Here is a 19700-nt window from a genome sequence, read left to right on the forward strand (position 1 = left end):
CCATGGCCCGTTCATACCCTGATGAAACTGTGAAACTGCAAGGCCAAGAGAAAAAAAAAATAAAAGCTCTCCGTGAAGAGGGACAGATTCCCAATGTGTTAATTGCAATGAAGGCAGCCTTCTCATCAGCAACAGCAGAAACCAAAAGACAGAAGAAGGATAATATTTGCAAAGCGTGGAAAGAAAATAAATCTCAACACGGAATTCTATACACAGTTAAATTCATAAGTGAGAGCTAGCTTTTCAGACAATTTCAGACACGCAAAGCCAATGAGTTTACCTCACACAAACTCTCGCTGAAAGACCACTAGGGGATATGCTTCAGTGAGAAAATTCAGTCCAGAAAGAAGATGTAAGGAGTGGGATACAAGTGAGGTCAGGGCTCCAGCCAGCTCCCCCGTCAGCCCGGAGAACCGAGTATGAACATTCCAGGAATTTTGAGATCTGGCTGCTAAATATGGTCATCGTTGAACATCAAATTATATAAACTTACAGTTAAATGAATGATTTCTTTAAAAAGGTAAAAAAAATCCTCACAAATGCATCACTTCTTAATTATTTTACTACAATGTTTCTACTATCTACGTTCTTGGGGTTATTCATATTTCTTGTATCTAATGGTAGGAGGTGCTACAAAATGGTGTGCTAGTGTGCATTTCTCCTCATCTCTGTATTTCAGTGATGTCACGTTGGCAACCTGAGCATTTATACCCCAGAGATCAACAAATGCTACAAATCAGGGCTCCCTTACCCAATACCACGTAAAAACTAGTTGTTAAAATATCTATCAGCACACCACTGAATACAAGAAATAGCGGTTTCCACTTCCAGGTATGTATCCGAGAACTGAAAACATATCCACAAAAATACTTGGACACATAAGTTCACAGCAACCTTATGCATAACAGCCAAAGGGGGGAAACAATTTAAATGTCCACCAACTAGTGACTAGCAAATAAAATGTTGTTTATCCATACAATGGAATAGTATTCAGGCATAAAAAGAATTAAGTACTGATACATGACCCAACGTGGATGAGCCTTGAAAACATTATACGTGAAAGAAGCCAGACATGAAAAGCCATATATTATACGATTCCATTTATTGAAATTTCTAGAACAGGCAAATCCATAGAGACAGAAAGTAGTTTAGTGGTTGCCAGGGGCTGGGGATAGGAGGGAATGGGGAGTGACTGGTAATAGAAATGGGATTTCTTTGGGGGGTGATGCAAATGTTCTAAAATTGGATAGTGGTGATGGTCACACAATTTTGTGAATATACTAAAAACTTCAGAATTGTATACTTAAAAAGGGTGAATTTCATTGTATGTGAATTATATATTTAAAAAAATTTTTTTAATGTTTATTTATTTTTGAAAGAGAGAGAGACAGAATGTGAGTGGGGGCAGGGGGCAGAGAGAGAGGGAGACACAGAATCCAAAGCAGACTCCAGGCTCCAAGCTGTCAGCATAGAGCTGGATGTTGGGCTCGAATTCACAAACTGTGAGATCATGACCGAAGCTGAAATCAGACGCTCAACCGACTGACCCACCCGGGAGCTCCACGTGAATTATATTTTGATAAAACGAAGGGACTAAAGAAAGGTAGGCAAAGAAATTAATACCCAGGCTTGTAAATATAAATAATACCGGCTGTTAAATCATCTAATGGGGAGGGGAGGGTGGTTAAAATAAGTTGGAACCAAAATACTAAAAACCAAATTACTGGAAAATGGAGGGGGTGGAGATTGGAAATAAAGAATTCTAAGGATCCTGAAATCTTCACAACGAGCTAGAGATAGTGACTGACTTAACAACGTTATTTCAAGTGTGCACATTAATAATGGAAGAACTCCCACTGAAAGAACAGAATTAGAATGTATAACTTCCAAACCATTAGTGAGAATAAAAAGGAAGTAGAGAAAACACCTAAATCAAAGACATCAGGATAAAAGAATAAAGCAAACATGTGGCAAACAAACAAAACAATGGAAAAAATCCCCGATATATCATCCTAATAAGAAATATAAACATGACTGAGACAAGACAAAGATTCTCAGATTCGATTTTTAAAAATCCAGCTGTACGTTGATTACAAGAATACATTCACAAGGTAATGAACCAGAAATGTTAAAAGGCTGGGGGAAAATATACTGAGTCAACACTAATGAAATAATGCAATCATAATAGATTTTAAGGCAAAAAGCATTGTTAGAGATACGGTCATATACTTTAGTGACAAAAGGGACAGTTCATCAGGAAGATATAATGACCTAGAACCTCTCTGTACCAACGGAAAACACTGCCTCCAGATAAGATTATGCGGAGACAAGGACAAATCCACATAGAGATTCTAACACGTCTTCCTCAGTAGCTGATTAAGTTGATGAAATATTTGTAAGGCTGTAGGAGATTTGAAGACCACAACAGTCAAGCTTTTTCTTTTCATCTTTCTCCGCACACACACTCCCAGGCCTTGAAAGTTCCTCCTCCCTGTAGCTGCGGAGTCCACTGCCAAAATTTGTGGATTCTCACAGTACAGTGGGTTGGTTCTATGCCAATTCCCTTTCATCCTATAGCTAGTTCTTGGCACAGACCGTAGTTGCCTCTTGCCTGAACCACTATAATTGTCTCCTAATTGACCCCCCTGTATTTATGGAGGATCGCCCAAATGACATGTGGCTCAGTAGTTTCATTTTGATGCTATATATTTAATCTTTGGATTAGGCCAGACTAAAGGTATTATGATGTTTCAGCCACAGTGGAAGTACTTTTACTAAACTGAGTTCTAGTGCGAAGTTATTGGTTATTTGGAGGGATGGTAAAGACAGAATCCTAGGAAACTCCCTCTGGCTGGTATATTATTCCAGGTACATACAGTTCTCTCTCTATGAGGAATCTTGTGGGGGAAATATTCTAAAATCTATGCTTCTGTCCAACCAATTTCTATATATTTTATGGACACCAAATCATGCAACTGATATTTCCACTTTGCTAGGGTCACTAGGAAACTTAGTCAAATTGGTAGGCCACTTTTTTTTAATGTTTTTAAAAATTTATTCTTGCGAGAGAGAGAACATGAGCCGGGGAGTGGCAGAGAGAGAGAGACACAGAATCTGAAGCGGGCTTCAGGCTCTGACCTGTCAGCATAGAGCCCCATGCGGGGCTTGAACTCACCAACCGTGAGATCATGACCTGAGCTGACGTCAGATGCTTAACTGACAGAGACACCCAGGTGCCCCTGCAGGCCACTTTTAACAGGTATATAAATAACTAATATTTATTGAATACTTGCTGTGAAGCAGCACTGCTCCAAATGCTTTACATGTTTTAATCTATTTAACCCCCATCTCATTCCAATGAAATCTGACCACTGAGTCTTCAGCATGCATGTGAGGAAAATACCTGAGACCAGAGAGAGAACTATCCCAAAGAACTAGAAGGAATGATTCCCAAAGATCACCCAGGCTCAGTTCCTGTTCCAACATTCAGAGTGGCAGGCATGTTTCACAAGGCATCAGGTTCATCACAATAGTGGGGCAAAATTAGCCCTAGACTAATATTGCTCTGGTTCCTTCTAACAAGGTTTAAAAGTAATACCCAAAAGTTATTTCCAGAATTGCAAAATCCTTCGATTGAAACTGACCAAGATAAGTAGAATGGGTAGATAAGAACATTAAAACAGTTACAACTGAAGTCCGTGTGTTCAAGAAGCTAGAGAAAAGACTAAGCTGTTAATCAGAGGCATAGAAGATACAAAAAAGATCCAAATCATAGTAGCAACAAACACTCAGTGCCCATATCTTGGTTTCTAAATACCATTCTCCAAGAAAAGAAACAAGCATCTTTTAGGGAAATGTTTTGATTGATGATCTAGAACAGGGAAAATACAAGATGATTCTGGAGCACTCTGTAGTACCAGAAAGTAAGAAAGTGTTTAAAAACAAAGGAATGGGGGGCCTCTGGGTGGCGCAGTCGGTTAAGCGTCCGACTTCAGCCAGGTCACGATCTCGCGGTCCGTGAGTTCGAGCCCCGCGTCAGGCTCTGGGCTGATGGCTCGGAGCCTGGAGCCTGTTTCCGATTCTGTGTCTCCCTCTCTCTCTGCCCCTCCCCCGTTCATGCTCTGTCTTTCTCTGTCCCAAAAATAAATAAACGTTGAAAAAAAAAATTAAAAAAAAAATAATAAAAACAAAGGAATGGGAGCATGTCAGAGAGACACAGAAGTCAACCTGAAAGAGCATCCAATGGCCAAAACTGGAACAATTTGAGCAACAAAATAAATAACATCGCGTTGGATTATAATGCAAAATATCAAACAAATATACATGAGATATAAATAAATATATATCTGACTGAATAAACAAATTGGGGAGAAAGATAATTATTTCATACAGAACTCCAAATAATATATGCAGATACTCCCCTTTCGCAAGAGGTGGAACTTAATCACTCCCCTTCCCTGAGTGTGGGTTGAAATGGGTGATTTGCTTCCAAAGAACAGAGTATGGAAAGGGAAAAACAGTATCTTCGCTGTAGGAAAATCTATCAAAACTACCTACTCAAGTGATTAAAGTGAATGTCACCAAGGAGGTCATGTGGCTCTCACGTGCCCTCTAATTTGGTGTAGTGACAAGAACACTTTACCTCCTATTCTTTCTCAAGATCCATAACCCAAATCTAATCGTGAGAAAAACATCAGACAAACCCAAATTAAGGGATGTTATGTAAAATACATGACCAGTGTTCTGTCACTGGGGACTGGACCAGTGCTCCTTAAAACACTCAAGGTCATAAAAAACAAGATAAGACTGAGAAACCATTATGGGTCAGAAGAGACTAATGAGACATAACAACTAAATGAGATTGTTCCTGGAACAGAATAAAAGACATTAATGGAAAAGCTGTTGAAATCTGAATAAAATGTGGGGTTTTGTTAATAGTCCTGCAACAACATTGGTATCTTAGTTTAGGGATAAGTGCACCCCAGTGATGTAAGATAACAACATTGGGAGAAACTAAAACTGGATGAGGGGCATTTGGGAATACTCTGTGCCATCTCCGCAAATTTTATATAAATCTAAAATTATTCCAAAATAAAAAAAATATTTAAAAAACCAAGTCAAATTTCTTGAGATGGAAACTGCCATATTTGAGATGAATACACAAAATGAGATTAAAATAGAGTGGATGTTTCCGAAGAAAGCATTAGTGAATTTGGGGACACAGCAATAAATACTAGAAGGAGGAGAAAAAAAGGAAAAAATTGAACAGAATCAGTGAGCTGTGGGACTTCAAGTAGCCTACCATTCATGTGATTGGAGTTCCTAAAGGAGGGAGGGGCAGAAAAATATTTGAAGAAATAATGTCCATAAACTTTCCAAATTTGATGAAAAGTTTAGGCCCACAAATCCAAGAAGCTCAATGAACCCTAAGCACAAGGAACATGAATAAAACCCCCCAAAACAAAAACCAACTATACCAGGGCATATAAAATCAAATCGCTGAAGTCAGTAATAAAGAAAAGATGTTAAGAACAGCAAAAGAGGAAAACAGTACATATGCAGGAACAAAGATAAGAATTACAGCAGACTCTTCCTCAGAAATAATGCAAGCCTAAAGACAGTAGAGCAAAATATTCAAGGTACAGGAAAAAAAATGTCAACTTATAATTTGAAAATATCTTTCGATAACATATGTGACAATGGGAAAAGAAAAGTCTTTTCAATAAAAGAAGCCTTTTCAATAAGCACAGGAATAACTTGAGTCCACATGCGAAAGAATGAAGTTGGGACACTTACCTTACACCATATACAAACACAAACTCAAAATGGATCAAAAACCTAAATATAATAGCTAAACTATAAAGCCCTTGGGAAAAAACATAGGGATAAATCTTCATGACTTTTGATTTGGCAACGGTTTCTTAGCACAAAGCAACCAAAATATAAGCCAATAAATAAATTGGACTTCCTCAAAATGAAAACTTTTCTGTATCAAAGGACACTATCAAGAAAGTTAAAAGACAATCCATAGAATGGCAGAAAATATTTGCAAATCATATATCAAATGAAGGTCTAGTATCCAGAATATGTAAAGAACTCTTCCAAGTCAACAATAAAAAGACAACCCAAATAAAAAGTGGGCAAAAAGGCTTGTGTAAGAGACATTTCTCCAAAGATACACATATGGCCAGAAAGCACACCAAAAGATGCTTGACATCATTAGTTTTTAGTTTTTAGGGGAAAAACAATGAGATTCCACTTCACATTCACCAGGATGGATATACATATATCATATCCATCCTAGTGAATATCCATCACACACACACACACATATATATATATATATATATACACATATATATATACATATATATACATATATATGTATATGTATATATATGTGTATATATATATATATATCTCCCACTATATATATCTCCCACTATATATATAAAGGGAATCCACTATATATCCACTATACATATAAAGGGAAAATAATAGGTGTTGGCAAAAATGTGGAGAAATTGGAACGCTCACTTCATACACTGCTGGTGAGAATGTAAAACGGGCAATCACAGTGGAAACAGTCTGGCGGTTCCTCAATAAGTTAAGCACAGAAATGCCATATGACCAAGCAATTCCATTCCTAAGTATATACCCAGGAGAACTAAAAATGGGTGTTCAGGGGCACCTGGGTGGCTCAGTTGGGTAAGCGTCTGACTTTTGATCTTGGCTCAGGTCATGATCTCACAGTTTGTGAGATCGAGCCCCACATCTGGCTCTGCGCTGACAGCATGGAGCCTGCTTGGGATTTTTCTGTCCCTCTCTGCCCCTCCCCTGCTCGCACTCTCTCTCTCAAAATAAATACACATTCCAAAAAATTTTTAAAAAATAGGTGTTAAAAAAAACTTGTACACACACATTCATAGTACCACTATTACTATTCATAATAGTCAAAAGATAGCAACACAAAAGTATATCAATGGATGAATGGATAAACAAAATATGGCAGATCAATACAATAGAATAGTATTCAGCCATAAAAAGGAATGAAGTACTGATACATGCTACAATATGGATGAATCTTGAAAACATTATGCTAAGTGAAAGAAGCCAGGCACAAAAGGCCACATATTGCAATGACTACTTTTATATGAAAATTTCAGAATAAGCAAATCCATTGAGACAGAAAGTTGATTAGTGGTTACCAGGGACTCCGGGTGGGGGGGAGCAATGGGGAGTGTCTGCTTTAATGGATACAAGATTTCCTTTTGGAGTGATGAAAGCCTTCTGGAACTAGATAGTGGTAGTGATTGCATAACACCATAAATATTCTAAATGTCACTGAAACGTACATTTTAAAAAGTCAAACTGGTGAATTTTGTTATGTGAACTTCGTCCCAATAAAAAAAGCAACTACCATTGAAGTCTATTCTTTTATTCACCTATCAAACCGTTGTTGAACAATGCCAGGCGAGCTTTAATCTGGATGCGGGGAATACGGAGACTAATTAAATGTGGTTTGGCTTTTGGGGAGCCAAAGCCGGTAAGGTAAGGGAGGAAAAACATTCTGCAAACAATTCAGGTCAATTAAGTGTTAAAGTTTCCTTGACCTAAGAATGTGTATATACACAGGGTGGTGGCTGCTTTCCCATTGCAGAGAACAGCAAGGATAAGGTTAAGGCTTGAGTTGCTGAGTAGGAGTTTGCTGGGTGGATTGGCGGGGGGGGTGGGGGGGGGGTGGGGGGGGTGGATTCCAGGCGGAGGACGGGATCTGTGGAAGCTCAAAAAGCTGGGGTCCAAAAGCCTCCGGTTTTCAGTACACTTTAAACCATACAGCACGTGTGCGGGCAGTGTGGAGGATGGACTTCAGGATAGTGAGGTGACAGGTTGGTAACCGCCTTCATCTGGTTGCAGTAGGTGATGCCAAGAAATGTTAGGGGAATGACATGGACCTCACTGAATGTGAGGGTCCAAGAAAGTAGGACTCCCAAGATCGGGCCGCTTGGTGGGTGGTGAATCCCGCAGGTCCCTAAAGTTGGTCTGCAAGGCTTTCTGTTCTCAGAGCACATCAAACCAGATTCACACCCCTCTCCCCCATCGTATATATTCTACTTTTTTAATGATTTTTTTTTTTTGCATTTTATTTAAAAAAAAATTTTTTTTTTCAACATTTATTTATTTTTGGGACAGAGAGAGACAGAGCATGAACGGGGGAGGGGCAGAGAGAGAGGGAGACACAGAATCAGAAACAGGCTCCAGGCTCCGAGCCATCAGCCCAGAGCCTGACGCGGGGCTCGAACTCACGGACCGCGAGATCGTGACCTGGCTGAAGTCGGACGCTTAACCGACTGCGCCACCCAGGCGCCCCTTTTTTTTTTTTGCATTTTAAACCTACTTCCCTATTCCTTAGGCTTCCTCTGTTTTCCTGTTCGAAATATGCGTTACTATGGAAATGTCATGGCACAGTATAGTGGCATTTACAAGTGAAGTGTAAAGAATTTTCAGAACATCTCGAAATGCACCAAGTCGATGGTTTAGGAATATAAACCCTAATGATGTGAGAGCATTCACGCCTTCAGACACTGTGTCATAAATATAAACACACCCGGAAATTCGAGACGGCAGAGAGGAGATAGCTGAGAACTTTATTAGGATTTACGTGTCCAGATTTAAAAAACGTGTATGAGAAATATTAAAAACATAAAACCCAACACACTACTTGAAAAGGACATCTGGAAAAAATGAATGACAGAATGCCAGCATTTACTTGTGAATACACACCTCTGGTAGAAGGACCAGAGGGCCTGGACACCCCAAGGAAACTTGGAAAAACCTTTGTCCTACTTCTGTGCTATAAATATGTTCCTTAAAAATTGCATATAAATCAACGGTTGGTAAATCATATATTTATCAAACATAAGGTTGACTGCTGTTTTAAAGATACCTTCACAATGTACACATCAGTAAAGGCAATTATTACCAATGGAGTAATGGAAAAAAACTCACTGCACTGAGTGAAATTCAAGGTCCTTCATCATTATCCTGGCTCCGCCACCAGCTGGATGTGTGATTCAAGAAAATCACTCAACCTCCCTGGGCCAATTTCCTCATCGAATCTGATTTGTGGTTCGATGGATTCCTCATCGAATTCCTCATCGAATCTGAGTTGTGACTCTGAATTTTCTCTTAGTAGGTTCCTAGAGCAAGGTACAGGGGTACTGGCCTCCAGCCTAACATCTAGTTTCTTCTGAGAGACAATACCTCACACTGAATCCTGGGGATGGTACAGCCAGCAGGCCACTTACCACTGTTCTGTGTATTTTGTCTCTCTGTACCCCACTTTCTCATTCCTACAATCACCCTGTGTATGATCATCCTAACTTTTTGCCCCAAATTCTGTGTAAAAGCTTGTTCCTTACAGTCGTCCTCTGGAAAAGACTGACAGTTGAAGGTGGGAGCCCATTCTCAGCGGTCTCTCCACCTCTGGCCCTGTCTCCATGCCACGAGGCTGGGCACAGCCTCAGGGCCAGGGCTGTACCCTCTGTGCCTACCAGAGGCCCAGACCTGAAGAAGAAATTCAGTAAATGAATGGATGTTTCTGGAGGAGGAAGATGAGCCAGGGAAATGGGTCTGGTAAAGTACCTGAACCCCTAGGGGTGAATTTTGGCTGCTATTTTCCAACATTCCTTGAACCTTCCAAAATTTCCACAATGGGGCAGAAATATAAACATACCACAAGCATTAAACCCGCCTTTTCCTGGCTTTTTGTCAATGCCCTGGTATCCCATAAATAACGCAAACTTTGCCTGGCTTACCAGTACTGGGAACAGGGCATAGGGCACACAGCTTTAACAGAAACAGCCATTGTGGTCTGTGCATCTGTTTTACTTAAACAGCAATGACACCCCGGCATTTGTCTTGGTGGACCTAACACCTGCCATCTAGCCCGAGGCAAAGACCCCTGCCAACTGGCTTCAGAAAAGGCCATTTATCAACAGTGTTTAGGCACCACCTTGATTAATCTGCCATACAGGAAGTACAAAACAAAACTGTAGGAATTCTTTGTCTTCTTAAACAAAAACAGGTTTAGGCCTTATTAACTGGCAAGAGCTAGAAGGCAGAGTCAGGATTTTTGCCGATTACTACCATGTTGTAGAGTAATTCAAGAGCCATTAGGAAGACTAAAGAAGCAAAGGAAGAGGTGCCTGGGTGGCTCAGTTGGTTGAGTGCCTGACTCTTGATTTTGGCTCAGGTCATGATCTCAGGGTCATGGGGTCAAGCCAAGTCGAGCCCACCACCCCCCCTCTGGTGCTGAGCCTGCTTAAGATTCTTCTCTCTCTCCCTCTACCCCTCTCCCTTGCTTGCACTCTCTTTCTTTCTAAAAACAAAAGCAAAAAACAAAACAAACAAACAAACAAAGGAAATCACTATCTACTTAGTACTACATGCCAAGTCTTGTGTTGGGCATCACCTACGTTATTTAATGTAAGCTTCACATCTAATAATCACTATCTAACATGCTATATTCTTGCTCTTAAATGTATGCTCTGAAGGAGGAACATTCTTTTGTCTCATTTATTGCTGTATCTTTAGAGTCTAGGACAGTGTCACATACACATAAGCAGTCAATAAATATTTGTTGAATGAACAAAACAAACAAGTCCATGAGATAAGTGTTATTATTCTCCTTTTACAGATGAGTAAACTAGAGTGCTCCAAGGGTGCAAATGAATTGCCCAAAGTCACGTGGTCTATTAAGGAGCCAGAACTAACACACATGTTTCACTCTTCTGTTCTTTCTACAGACCCACACCTACACTTCAATATTAAAGAACTCTCTCAGGCAAATCCATAATTTATATGCCTATAGAAGATGTACGTACTCAACTGAAAGTTTGAAATTTTACTGAGAAGATGTTTGGCATTTTAATGATAAACGTTTTGCTACAGCAACAATGGAGGACACACTTTCCCAACATAACAGTCGCATTTATGGATAGGCATTATCTACATCATTTCTCACTTTAAAATCCTGTAACACGATTACTCTGAAGACATAGATAAAAAGCACAGCAATTCCAGATTCCACCCAAATAACATTTGCAAACTTTAGTTTTGTAAGTTACAACATTACGATGACTCATGATATGCTGTGGGATTCCCAGTTTGGAATACCAAATATTTCCATGTGCATCCAGGTTGCTTGAGCATCCCAGTATGGGAGGAGGCAGGCTTGGCACATCAATAGGCATTTCTATCCTAAAAAAATGATATGGAAGGCTCAAGGATTCTTCAGAGAATCAACTGTAATAAAATCCATCTTGAGAATATTCACTTTGTATGAGGGAATGCGAGAATGAGGTTAATTTTGCTCAGGAGAGTATTCCATATCCTTTCCCATTGTCAGAACATACCTGGTCCATTCGTGCTTTTACTTACCTAGGATTACATAACATGGTACCTTCTCATACCACTTTGCCTTTTTTGTAGGGATCCTGGTCACCTGCCTTTCCTCTCGGGCAGGCCCTTTTCCCTTCTGTCCCACTCTTGCTACCCGCAATGCAATGGCATACAGCCTCCGTATCCACCCAGACAGTTCATTATTCATGGACCAAACTAGCGGTTTGGCCTTCACTGTCTTCCATCGCCACCTTTTGGTGCTACTGTCTTATTCTGATAAAAGTAATAACATTTGGACAAATGTTGTTTAAAAGAGAAGAAATGGAAAATTAAAAAAAAAAAATACTTATAACCCAACCACACAGAGTTGGCATACCCGTTCTAGTCATTTAAAAGACTGAGCCTGGGGGCGCCTGGGTGGCGCAGTCGGTTAAGCGTCTGACTTCAGCCAGGTCATGATCTCGTGGTCCGTGAGTTCGAGCCCCGCGTCGGGCTCTGGGCTGATGGCTCAGAGCCTGGAGCCTGTTTCCGATTCTGTGTCTCCCTCTCTCTCTGACCCTTCCCCGTTCATGCTCTGTCTCTCTCTGTCCCAAAAATAAATAAACGTTGGAAAAAAAAAAAAAATTAAAAGACTGGGCCTGGGTGGCTCTGCCAGTTAAGTGACTGGCTTCAACTCAGGTCATGATCTCACTGTTTGTGGGTTCGAGCCCTGAACTGGGGCTCTGTGCTGACAGTGCAGAGCCTGCTGGGGATTCTCTCTCGCTCTCCCTCTTTCTCTGCCACTCCCCGACTTGTGCTTTCTCTCTCTCTCTCTCTCTCTCTCTCTCAAAATAAGTAAACTTTTAAAAAAAAAGAGACAATTTTGGATTTATATATACTATTTTGTATAACACCCTTTTCACTTAATATAAGCATTTCGCCATGGTGTTTTAACTGTTCATAAACGTTAATTATAATGACTGCATAATAGTCTATTGTATGGTCATACTGTAATTTATTTAACCAATTTTCTACTGTTGGACTTCTGGGTTGTTAAGCATAAATTCTGCCCACATTTTAGACTATTTCTTTAGGACAGAGTCCCAGAAGTGGAATTAGAGGATCAGGAGATATAAACATTTTTAAAGCTCCTGATAGATACTGCCAAATTGCTTTTCAGAAAGCTGTTGCCAATTTACACTTCCAACACTGCCAGCGTGTTTTCCTACCAATACAGATCTGTCTAAAGGATAATAAAATCTAAGTGGAACATACAGTCCTCAAATTATTCACGCAGTTGGAGAGGCTTCACGACCGCAGCACAGAGACTTACGGCAAAGGTCATACCTATTTTCAGGTATGCAATTAACAATAAGTTAGTGTGGGCACATGGAAGAGAAGTTCTACCCGGGTGAAGAATAATATAATTAGAGTTTAGACTGTCAGATCTAAGGCGTGTGTCTGTTTTCTCCATTGCTGCACCTCAGCACAGAGGACAGTGCCTGGGACATATAGTCGCTTGACAAAAACTCTTGGAATTAACACAGAATCTTCTCTCAGATGCAACTATTCAGCAGCTGTAGTATTTCGTCACTCCAGGATTTGAGAAAAACTTGACTTACTGGATTAAATACCTTTGTAAACATCTGTTCAATCCTGAGATTCTATCTCAATTTTGGGAAACCAGTTTAAATAAAGGTGACACAATACGGCTCTCTTTAGGGGAAAAGCAAGTAAAACAAGGGTACACCCTTGGCCCCAGCGTGCGCTGAATCGTGAGTGTTGTCGCTTCCACAGTAGTCACTTTCATAGGTAAGAACATAAACTCATTCAAATGCTGCCCATGGTCAAGGCAATTTTGGAACCACCTTCAGCTCCTTGTTATCACTGGTTGCAACTTGGAACCATTTGCAGCATCGCCAAAATTGTTTCTGAGATATGATAAGGGCATAATATAGGTAGTAGTTTGTGTAATATCACTTTTAGTCAAAAACAGCATAGAACTTATTTTGTGAAACAGAATGTGGTTACGATAAACAGTCCATCACTCAGTTGTAGTTCACTCTCCTGGCATCATAAAGATTCCCTTCAATATTCTACAGTCTTGGGGCACCTGGGTGGCTCAGTCGGTTGAGCGGCCGACTTTGGCTCAGGTCATGACCTCGCAGTCCGTGAGTTCGAGCCCCGCGTCAGGCTCTGTGCTGACAGCTCAGAACCTGGAGCCTGTTTCAGATTCTGTGTCTCCCTCTCTCTGACCCTCCCCCATTCATGCTCTGTCTCCCTCTGTCTCAAAATAAATAAACGTTAAAAAAAATTTTTTTTTAAATAAAAAGAAAAAAAAAACATTCTACAGTCTCTGTACAGTAAGTTGTCAGACACCGGTGGATCAATATGGCGTTAACATTATCGATGGAAGAGGATCAGTCATCTGTCATTTTATATACACACTTTACATACATTGGACCAGGGGCAGGCAAACTACGGTCCATGGGCCAAGCCTGGCCCATCATCTGCTTTTCTATGGTGTATAAGCTAAGAAGTCTAAAAATGGTTTTTTACATTTTTAAATGGTTGAACAAAATCAAAATAGTATTTTGTAACATGTGAAATTCAAATTACAGTATCCATAAAGTTTTATTAGGACGCGGCTATGTTCACCTACTTCCGTATTAGCTATATCTGCTTTTGCAACAAAATGCTGAGCGGTTACGACACAGACTGGATGGCCCACAAATCCTAAGACATTTCCTTTACAGAAAAAGTTTTTGTTGACCCCTTTACGAGATCCAAGGGTTGTTGGAAGTATCGAAGTTCCCCACTATAGCTTTTTTATTTCTAGATATTAATACTGGAGACGGGTGATGCAACCGGTAAGTGTTTGCAAGGACCTGATACGGCAGACTAGAGAAGAGAAAAACACGAGGGTTGCCTTGGATAGTGTGTAAAGCCTGGTAAAATCTGAGAGGTCTGATCTAACCAAGAAGCAGTTGGAGAACACAGGGTTACATATACAGTTCCAGCAGCAAAGGAACCTCTTGCTAATTGAGCCACGTGAGTCCCTGGTGAGACCCAATCCCAAGGACCCAGAGGTGAAGTGGTCTGCAAATAGCAGGCTGGCTGAGCAGTGCATGTGATGTAGAGACAGTTCCCCAAGGGTATCGCCGTCCTTTACTAGATGGCCTCAAGTCATTTGGCACCCACATTTATCAAGGCATGTTCACTGGCAAATCTGAATTCTAAGAAATGGGTTTGAAAGGAAGTCTCTGGAAAGCAGGCGCCAGGTCCACATTCTTCCTAAATAATAACATTTCATTGAGGATTCAGAACCAGGGGCAGAATTCAGAAGATTGCAGAACTATCCACATGTTTTTTAAAATCAAAGATTGGTGGGGCGCCTGGGTGGCGCAGTCGGTTGAGCGTCCGACTTCAGCCAGGTCACGATCTCCCGGTCCAGGAGTTCGAGCCCCGCGTCGGGCTCTGGGCTGACGGCTCAGAGCCTGGAGCCTGTTTCCGATTCTGTGTCTCCCTCTCTCTCTGCCCCTCCCCCGTTCATGCTCTGTCTCTCTCTGTCCCAAAAATGAATAAACGTTGAAAAAAAAAAAAATAAAAAAAAAAAAATAAAAAATAAAATCAAAGATTGGTGAATATTTAATTCTTTCTGTTTTTTTTTTTTTTTTTCATTACCAGTGGGACAGGTGGAAGTAAAATAGTGTGGTGTGAGGGGCAGAGGAAGAATTAGATGAAATCACTGATGGGATGATCTGCCCTGGAAGGCGTCTATTCTCGTGGACTTCTAGTTGTGGAATGTAACATTCCATGTGGATTTTGAACCAGAATGCGGATGGGGACGGAGATCAGCCTGAAAGCCAAAGAGGTTCATTAAATGACTGTGTTGAGCTCGAGAATTACAGTCAAGGTCTGCAGATGGCCAGCTCTCCTCCTGATGTCCTACAGAGAGCCAGGCTTCTATGTTTCCATGGAGCTTACCCAGAGAGGATGGGATTTGGATCTTCTATTTCTGAAAAGCTTTCGTGACTCCTGAGCACCAGAGGTAACCAAATTTCCTCTTTAAGAAACCTGTTAACACTGGTTGGCTCTGGGGAGCAGAACCACCGGTGGCTAAGGGTGGGAGGGAGCTTTCTCTTCGTCCCTGTATGTCTCTTAGATAACACAAAAATAAGAACACATACCTCCATGTTGTCCCACCCTGCTTCTTGAGGATAGGAAAGCAACCTGGGGCCACTTTCCCCACTCAAGACTTTAGAGCTGAAGTGAAGAGCTGGAAGAGGGGTCTAAAAATTAAGAGTTGTAATGGAAAATCTTGACCAGAAGGGGGAGAGGTGTGATCCTGAACCAGCAAACAAAGCACCAGTGTAGCAGAGGAGAGCAAACTGGTAGAGAATAGACAGAGGTGTATAAGAAAAGCCAAGGACAAGAGCCTGGGGCACGATGTTGGGTAGATTCTTGAGACTACAGGATTAGCTCAAGAAGCCTGGGTGGGAAGGTGCAGTTCAGGGTTAAAATTTGTGTCGGCAATAAAACCGATTTGGTGGGTGGGCACGTAAGGGATACTGTTTTATGAGAACTCTCCCGTCTGGGGATACTCTAGATCATGGTCTGGCCTCAGGTTTAGCAACTCTGAGCAGCCATGTATAGATGGTTTGCTGTGGATGAGTGTTAGGGCAGAAATTTTACTTCCCCAAATCTGAGCTGTCTTAGGGTCTATTATCATTTCATTGAATATTTTCCGGGAAGCCTCGCAAATGGGCAATGGGCCCCAGTAGTACTGTAGATCGACCTGACTAGTACTCAGCACAAGAGCTAAAGTAAAACATTAGGTCCTTTTCCTTATAGCTACTTGTAACAATTTGAATTCACACTCTTGATTACCTGCTTCCAGTAGCTGTGTCCAAACCCTGTCTGGGCCACCATTGCTTGTGGTACCCTACGTTCCAGCATGGTCTTGGTCCAACATCTTTGGAAGGCTCATGCCAGCCCTGTTTACAGGACAGGAATGAGTCCAGAAATAAGTTCTCTCAGGTTGGAGATGTTGCCTAGAGATACTGTTGTAGGATCCTGGCCCTGGCCGAGGAGCATCCAATTCTCCAATAATTACCACTGAACCTAGCAAGGATTAATGAGGTTCAGCTCCAAAGTTGCAACAGCCAGGTACGGGGCCTTTGTTCCAGAAGTGCAGTGTTCCTGGTGGCAAGTGCTTGTGGGGAACCCAGAACCTCTTCTGATGTGGAAGACGTCAGATGACGTCCTGAAACAGAAAGTCTACAAATCGCTAAGTAGGTAGAAGTCTATGAGCTGTTGTTTGGTTTAAGATTTTTCTTGCACAAGATCTTTTATTTGTTGCATAAGGTGTAGGTTTAAGGGTGCCTCAAAACTGACAGGTGTTAGTTGGGAACATGCCATTTTTTGAAGGGGACAGAGATAGTGAAAGAACAGAACTAAAAATAACTGTGTTGAATAATTAAGTGCCGGGCTTCTCTCAACCAATATGGTTTACTAATCTACTAGTTCAATAATAGGAGCTTTGCATGTGAAAACCCTTGGGTAAAATGGACATTGGCTATTCCTGTGAAATGCTGTTTCTAACCATCTTCCACTGCATCTCCATCAGGCATTTCTGAGATGTCTCCAGTCTATGTGGTATTACTTGGAATCCACTTGGGAAAAGTTCCACTGCATAAATCCTGGCAGAGAGGCAGAAAGAGATAAAGGAGTTCGAACTTGCAGAGAATGCTTTTTTTTTTTTTTTTTGGCGTGGGGGGGGGGGTCTGATGGAAAAATTAGATAATCAAATGAGTGAATTATTATAAACCTAGCCACAGACTCAGGGGAAGCAATTTCTAAAATAACGGCATAGTTGGGGCAGAGGAAGGGAAGCAAATTATCCCAAATTGTTCATCTTCTGCAACACTATCATCTTCCTCCAGACTTTGCTATTTCAGCCAAGAGCGCCATCATTTTCATACTGATGCAGGTTTGAAGCCTCATGCTGTTTCACCTGCTTGGGAAGCTTCCCCTAATTTCCTAGCCTCCTGTCTCACCCTTCCTTATGGATCCAGTTCAGGAATCATCTGATCTGGAAGTCCACCCACCTTGTGGTGACCGTGTTTTATAACTTCACACTTTCAATGCCCAGCAGTGTTTTAAAAAACTGCACGTGCTCAAAAAACACCCGACAGTGTTGGTATTAGTTATAGCTGTGTGGGAATCAGCACATGAGCAGCAGACGCCCTTAATTCAAGGTCTAGAGTATCCTCTTGTCTTCCTCCTCACACATCACAGCCTGGGCCTGAGTCTCCTCACTTATATTTTCTAGGACCAAATCCTCCTTTTCCAGCAGAGGAGTTACCCAAACGAGTGGGGGTGCGAAGCATGGGACTAATGAAACAATTCCAGCTCTTCTGTGAGAGACAGGTCTGTGAGATTAGTATGGGTGGCCAACCCCTCAATACCAAGGGGTTCCTACTGAGTCATTTGGGCTGGATATGCCCTTAGCATTGCTCACTAGGTCGGCGTGCCACAGCCTTCTGTACCGTACCTCAGGTCCTGCCTGGGAAGCAGGCTGGAACTGTAGGCTTTCTTTTGGGGTCCTTCCAGAAGAATATGCCTTCCTGGGCACAGAAAGACTCCAGGGGGTCCTGTTCCCACCTTTCAATGGTATGAACCCCTGAGGCAGGATGTTGAGAACACGGAAACAGGATAGCCACAAGCTAAGGTCTGGGCAGCAAGGAGATCCAAACTTGTTAAGCAAAAGAATTCAAGAACAAACAAGTACCAGCAGTCAACAGCCAGAAGTTCTTCAAAACTGGAGGATGGCCCAGCAGTCCAGCAAGAGTAACTGGGAGGGCTGTGACATGGGGGAAGGAATGGTAAAGACTGAAAATGGAGGGGCAGCAAAGGAAGGTGCCCAACTGTGAGGCAGCTTTCTACCTCGGGCTTGGCCGCCTCACATTCCTTTCACCATGGTGTGAACCAGTCCTGAGCTGCTCTGGTGGGAAGGCTTGTTGATGATGAAGCATGCAGAAGCTGGCTGGCAGGGAAGTGGTTCTGGGGATGAGATACAGGCAGAGGTATCTCCCCGCCAGCTTCACACTGGAGATGAGTCCATGTTTCAGAACTTGTTATCTTTTTCCTTACACACGAGCTATTTTTCCTAGTTTCCTTTGAAAGATCAGACCGAAAGTCAAGTTTCCCAGGCTGAGGTTCATCCTTCAAAATACCTGAGAGGACTTTTGCAGAAACTTTTCTCATATTCAAGTTTTCTTTCAGAATGAGTCTAACAGTTTCTTTATCTAAATTTAACTCTTCGGCCATCATCCTCACTGTCAACCGCCTGTTTGAACAAACCAAGTCCTTAACCTTCTGAATATTTTCATCCGTCCGGTGGGTGACTGGACGGCCACTTCGGGCGTCATCTCGAACGTCTTCCCGCCCTTCTTTAAACCTTTTGTGCCAGTCGAAAACTCTGGCCCTGGACATGACTTCATCCCCATAAGCTTCTTTTAAAAGGTGGTGGGTCTCACTTGCAGACTTGTTCAATTTGACGCAAAATTTGATACTAATCCTTTGTTCTAGATAGCGGTCACTCATTCTGGCACTTAACACAGGAACGTTAAGACCACGACTGTAAGGGAAGACAGAGAAACCAATCTCTATAGGGCTGCAAGTGGAATCATGTCGCTATTAATGCTCCTCCAGAAGCCTCACCAGGGAGGAGTAATTGCTTTTCTGAGTTTTTGCCCCTCAGCTTCCGGGTCGAGGCTGGGGAGGCCTGTCCTGAAAAGCTAACCTGGCCCGAGGGCCAAAGAGAAGCTGTAAAGCTGGGGAAAATGAAATCTACACGTCTCCGTCCAACTTGTGCACGTAGATCTGCCAAGAGTGTGCCAATCAGTCAGCAAGGTCTTCCCGATTCTGCGGCCCTTAAGAGTGTATGGCGATTTCTGCAATAGAGGCCTAAGTGGTGGCAACGTAAGCAAGCAAGGAGAGATGCACCGGCGATACGAGGTGCAAGCTCGCCCCAGATCTGCAAAAACCCGCGCAAGCCAAACCTACCGAAAGTGCCGGGGGCTCGCCCGCTCTAGAGTCCCGGGAGACACGCCCGCATGCGCATTACTCTCTCCTCGCGGGGTAGGTTGTGCGCAGGCGCACTGCGGCGGCCCGCGCCAGGCCTCGCCTCCGCCCCGCCACACCCCGGCCGGCGCGCTTCTTTGCGCGTGCCCGCCTGCGGAGAAGTCGGCGGAAAGGAGGGGGCGGGGGAGGAAGGCTGAGAGAAGAGAGGGCACCCCCGGGCGCCAGGGTGC

General features: G+C 42.3%; 1 protein-coding gene and 1 long non-coding RNA gene across 2 annotated transcripts; both read right to left on the reverse strand.

Annotated features, from left to right (window-relative positions):
* Positions 1 to 15007: 15007 nt before the first annotated feature.
* Positions 15008 to 19692, reverse strand: LOC123601136. The gene is made up of 2 exons (XR_006713985.1): positions 19453 to 19692; positions 15008 to 17084 (listed from the first exon to the last, which is right to left on the reverse strand). It is a non-coding gene; the product is annotated as an uncharacterized LOC123601136 (long non-coding RNA).
* On the reverse strand, positions 18247 to 19109 carry GVQW3 (GVQW motif containing 3). The gene has a single exon (XM_045483958.1). The coding sequence runs from the start codon at positions 18988 to 18990 to the stop codon at positions 18358 to 18360; it is 633 nt and encodes a 210-aa protein (XP_045339914.1). The 5' UTR covers positions 18991 to 19109; the 3' UTR covers positions 18247 to 18357.
* Positions 19693 to 19700: the final 8 nt, after the last annotated feature.

This window comes from Leopardus geoffroyi, chromosome D1 (assembly GCF_018350155.1).
Source record: "Leopardus geoffroyi isolate Oge1 chromosome D1, O.geoffroyi_Oge1_pat1.0, whole genome shotgun sequence".
NCBI lineage: Eukaryota > Metazoa > Chordata > Mammalia > Carnivora > Felidae > Leopardus > Leopardus geoffroyi.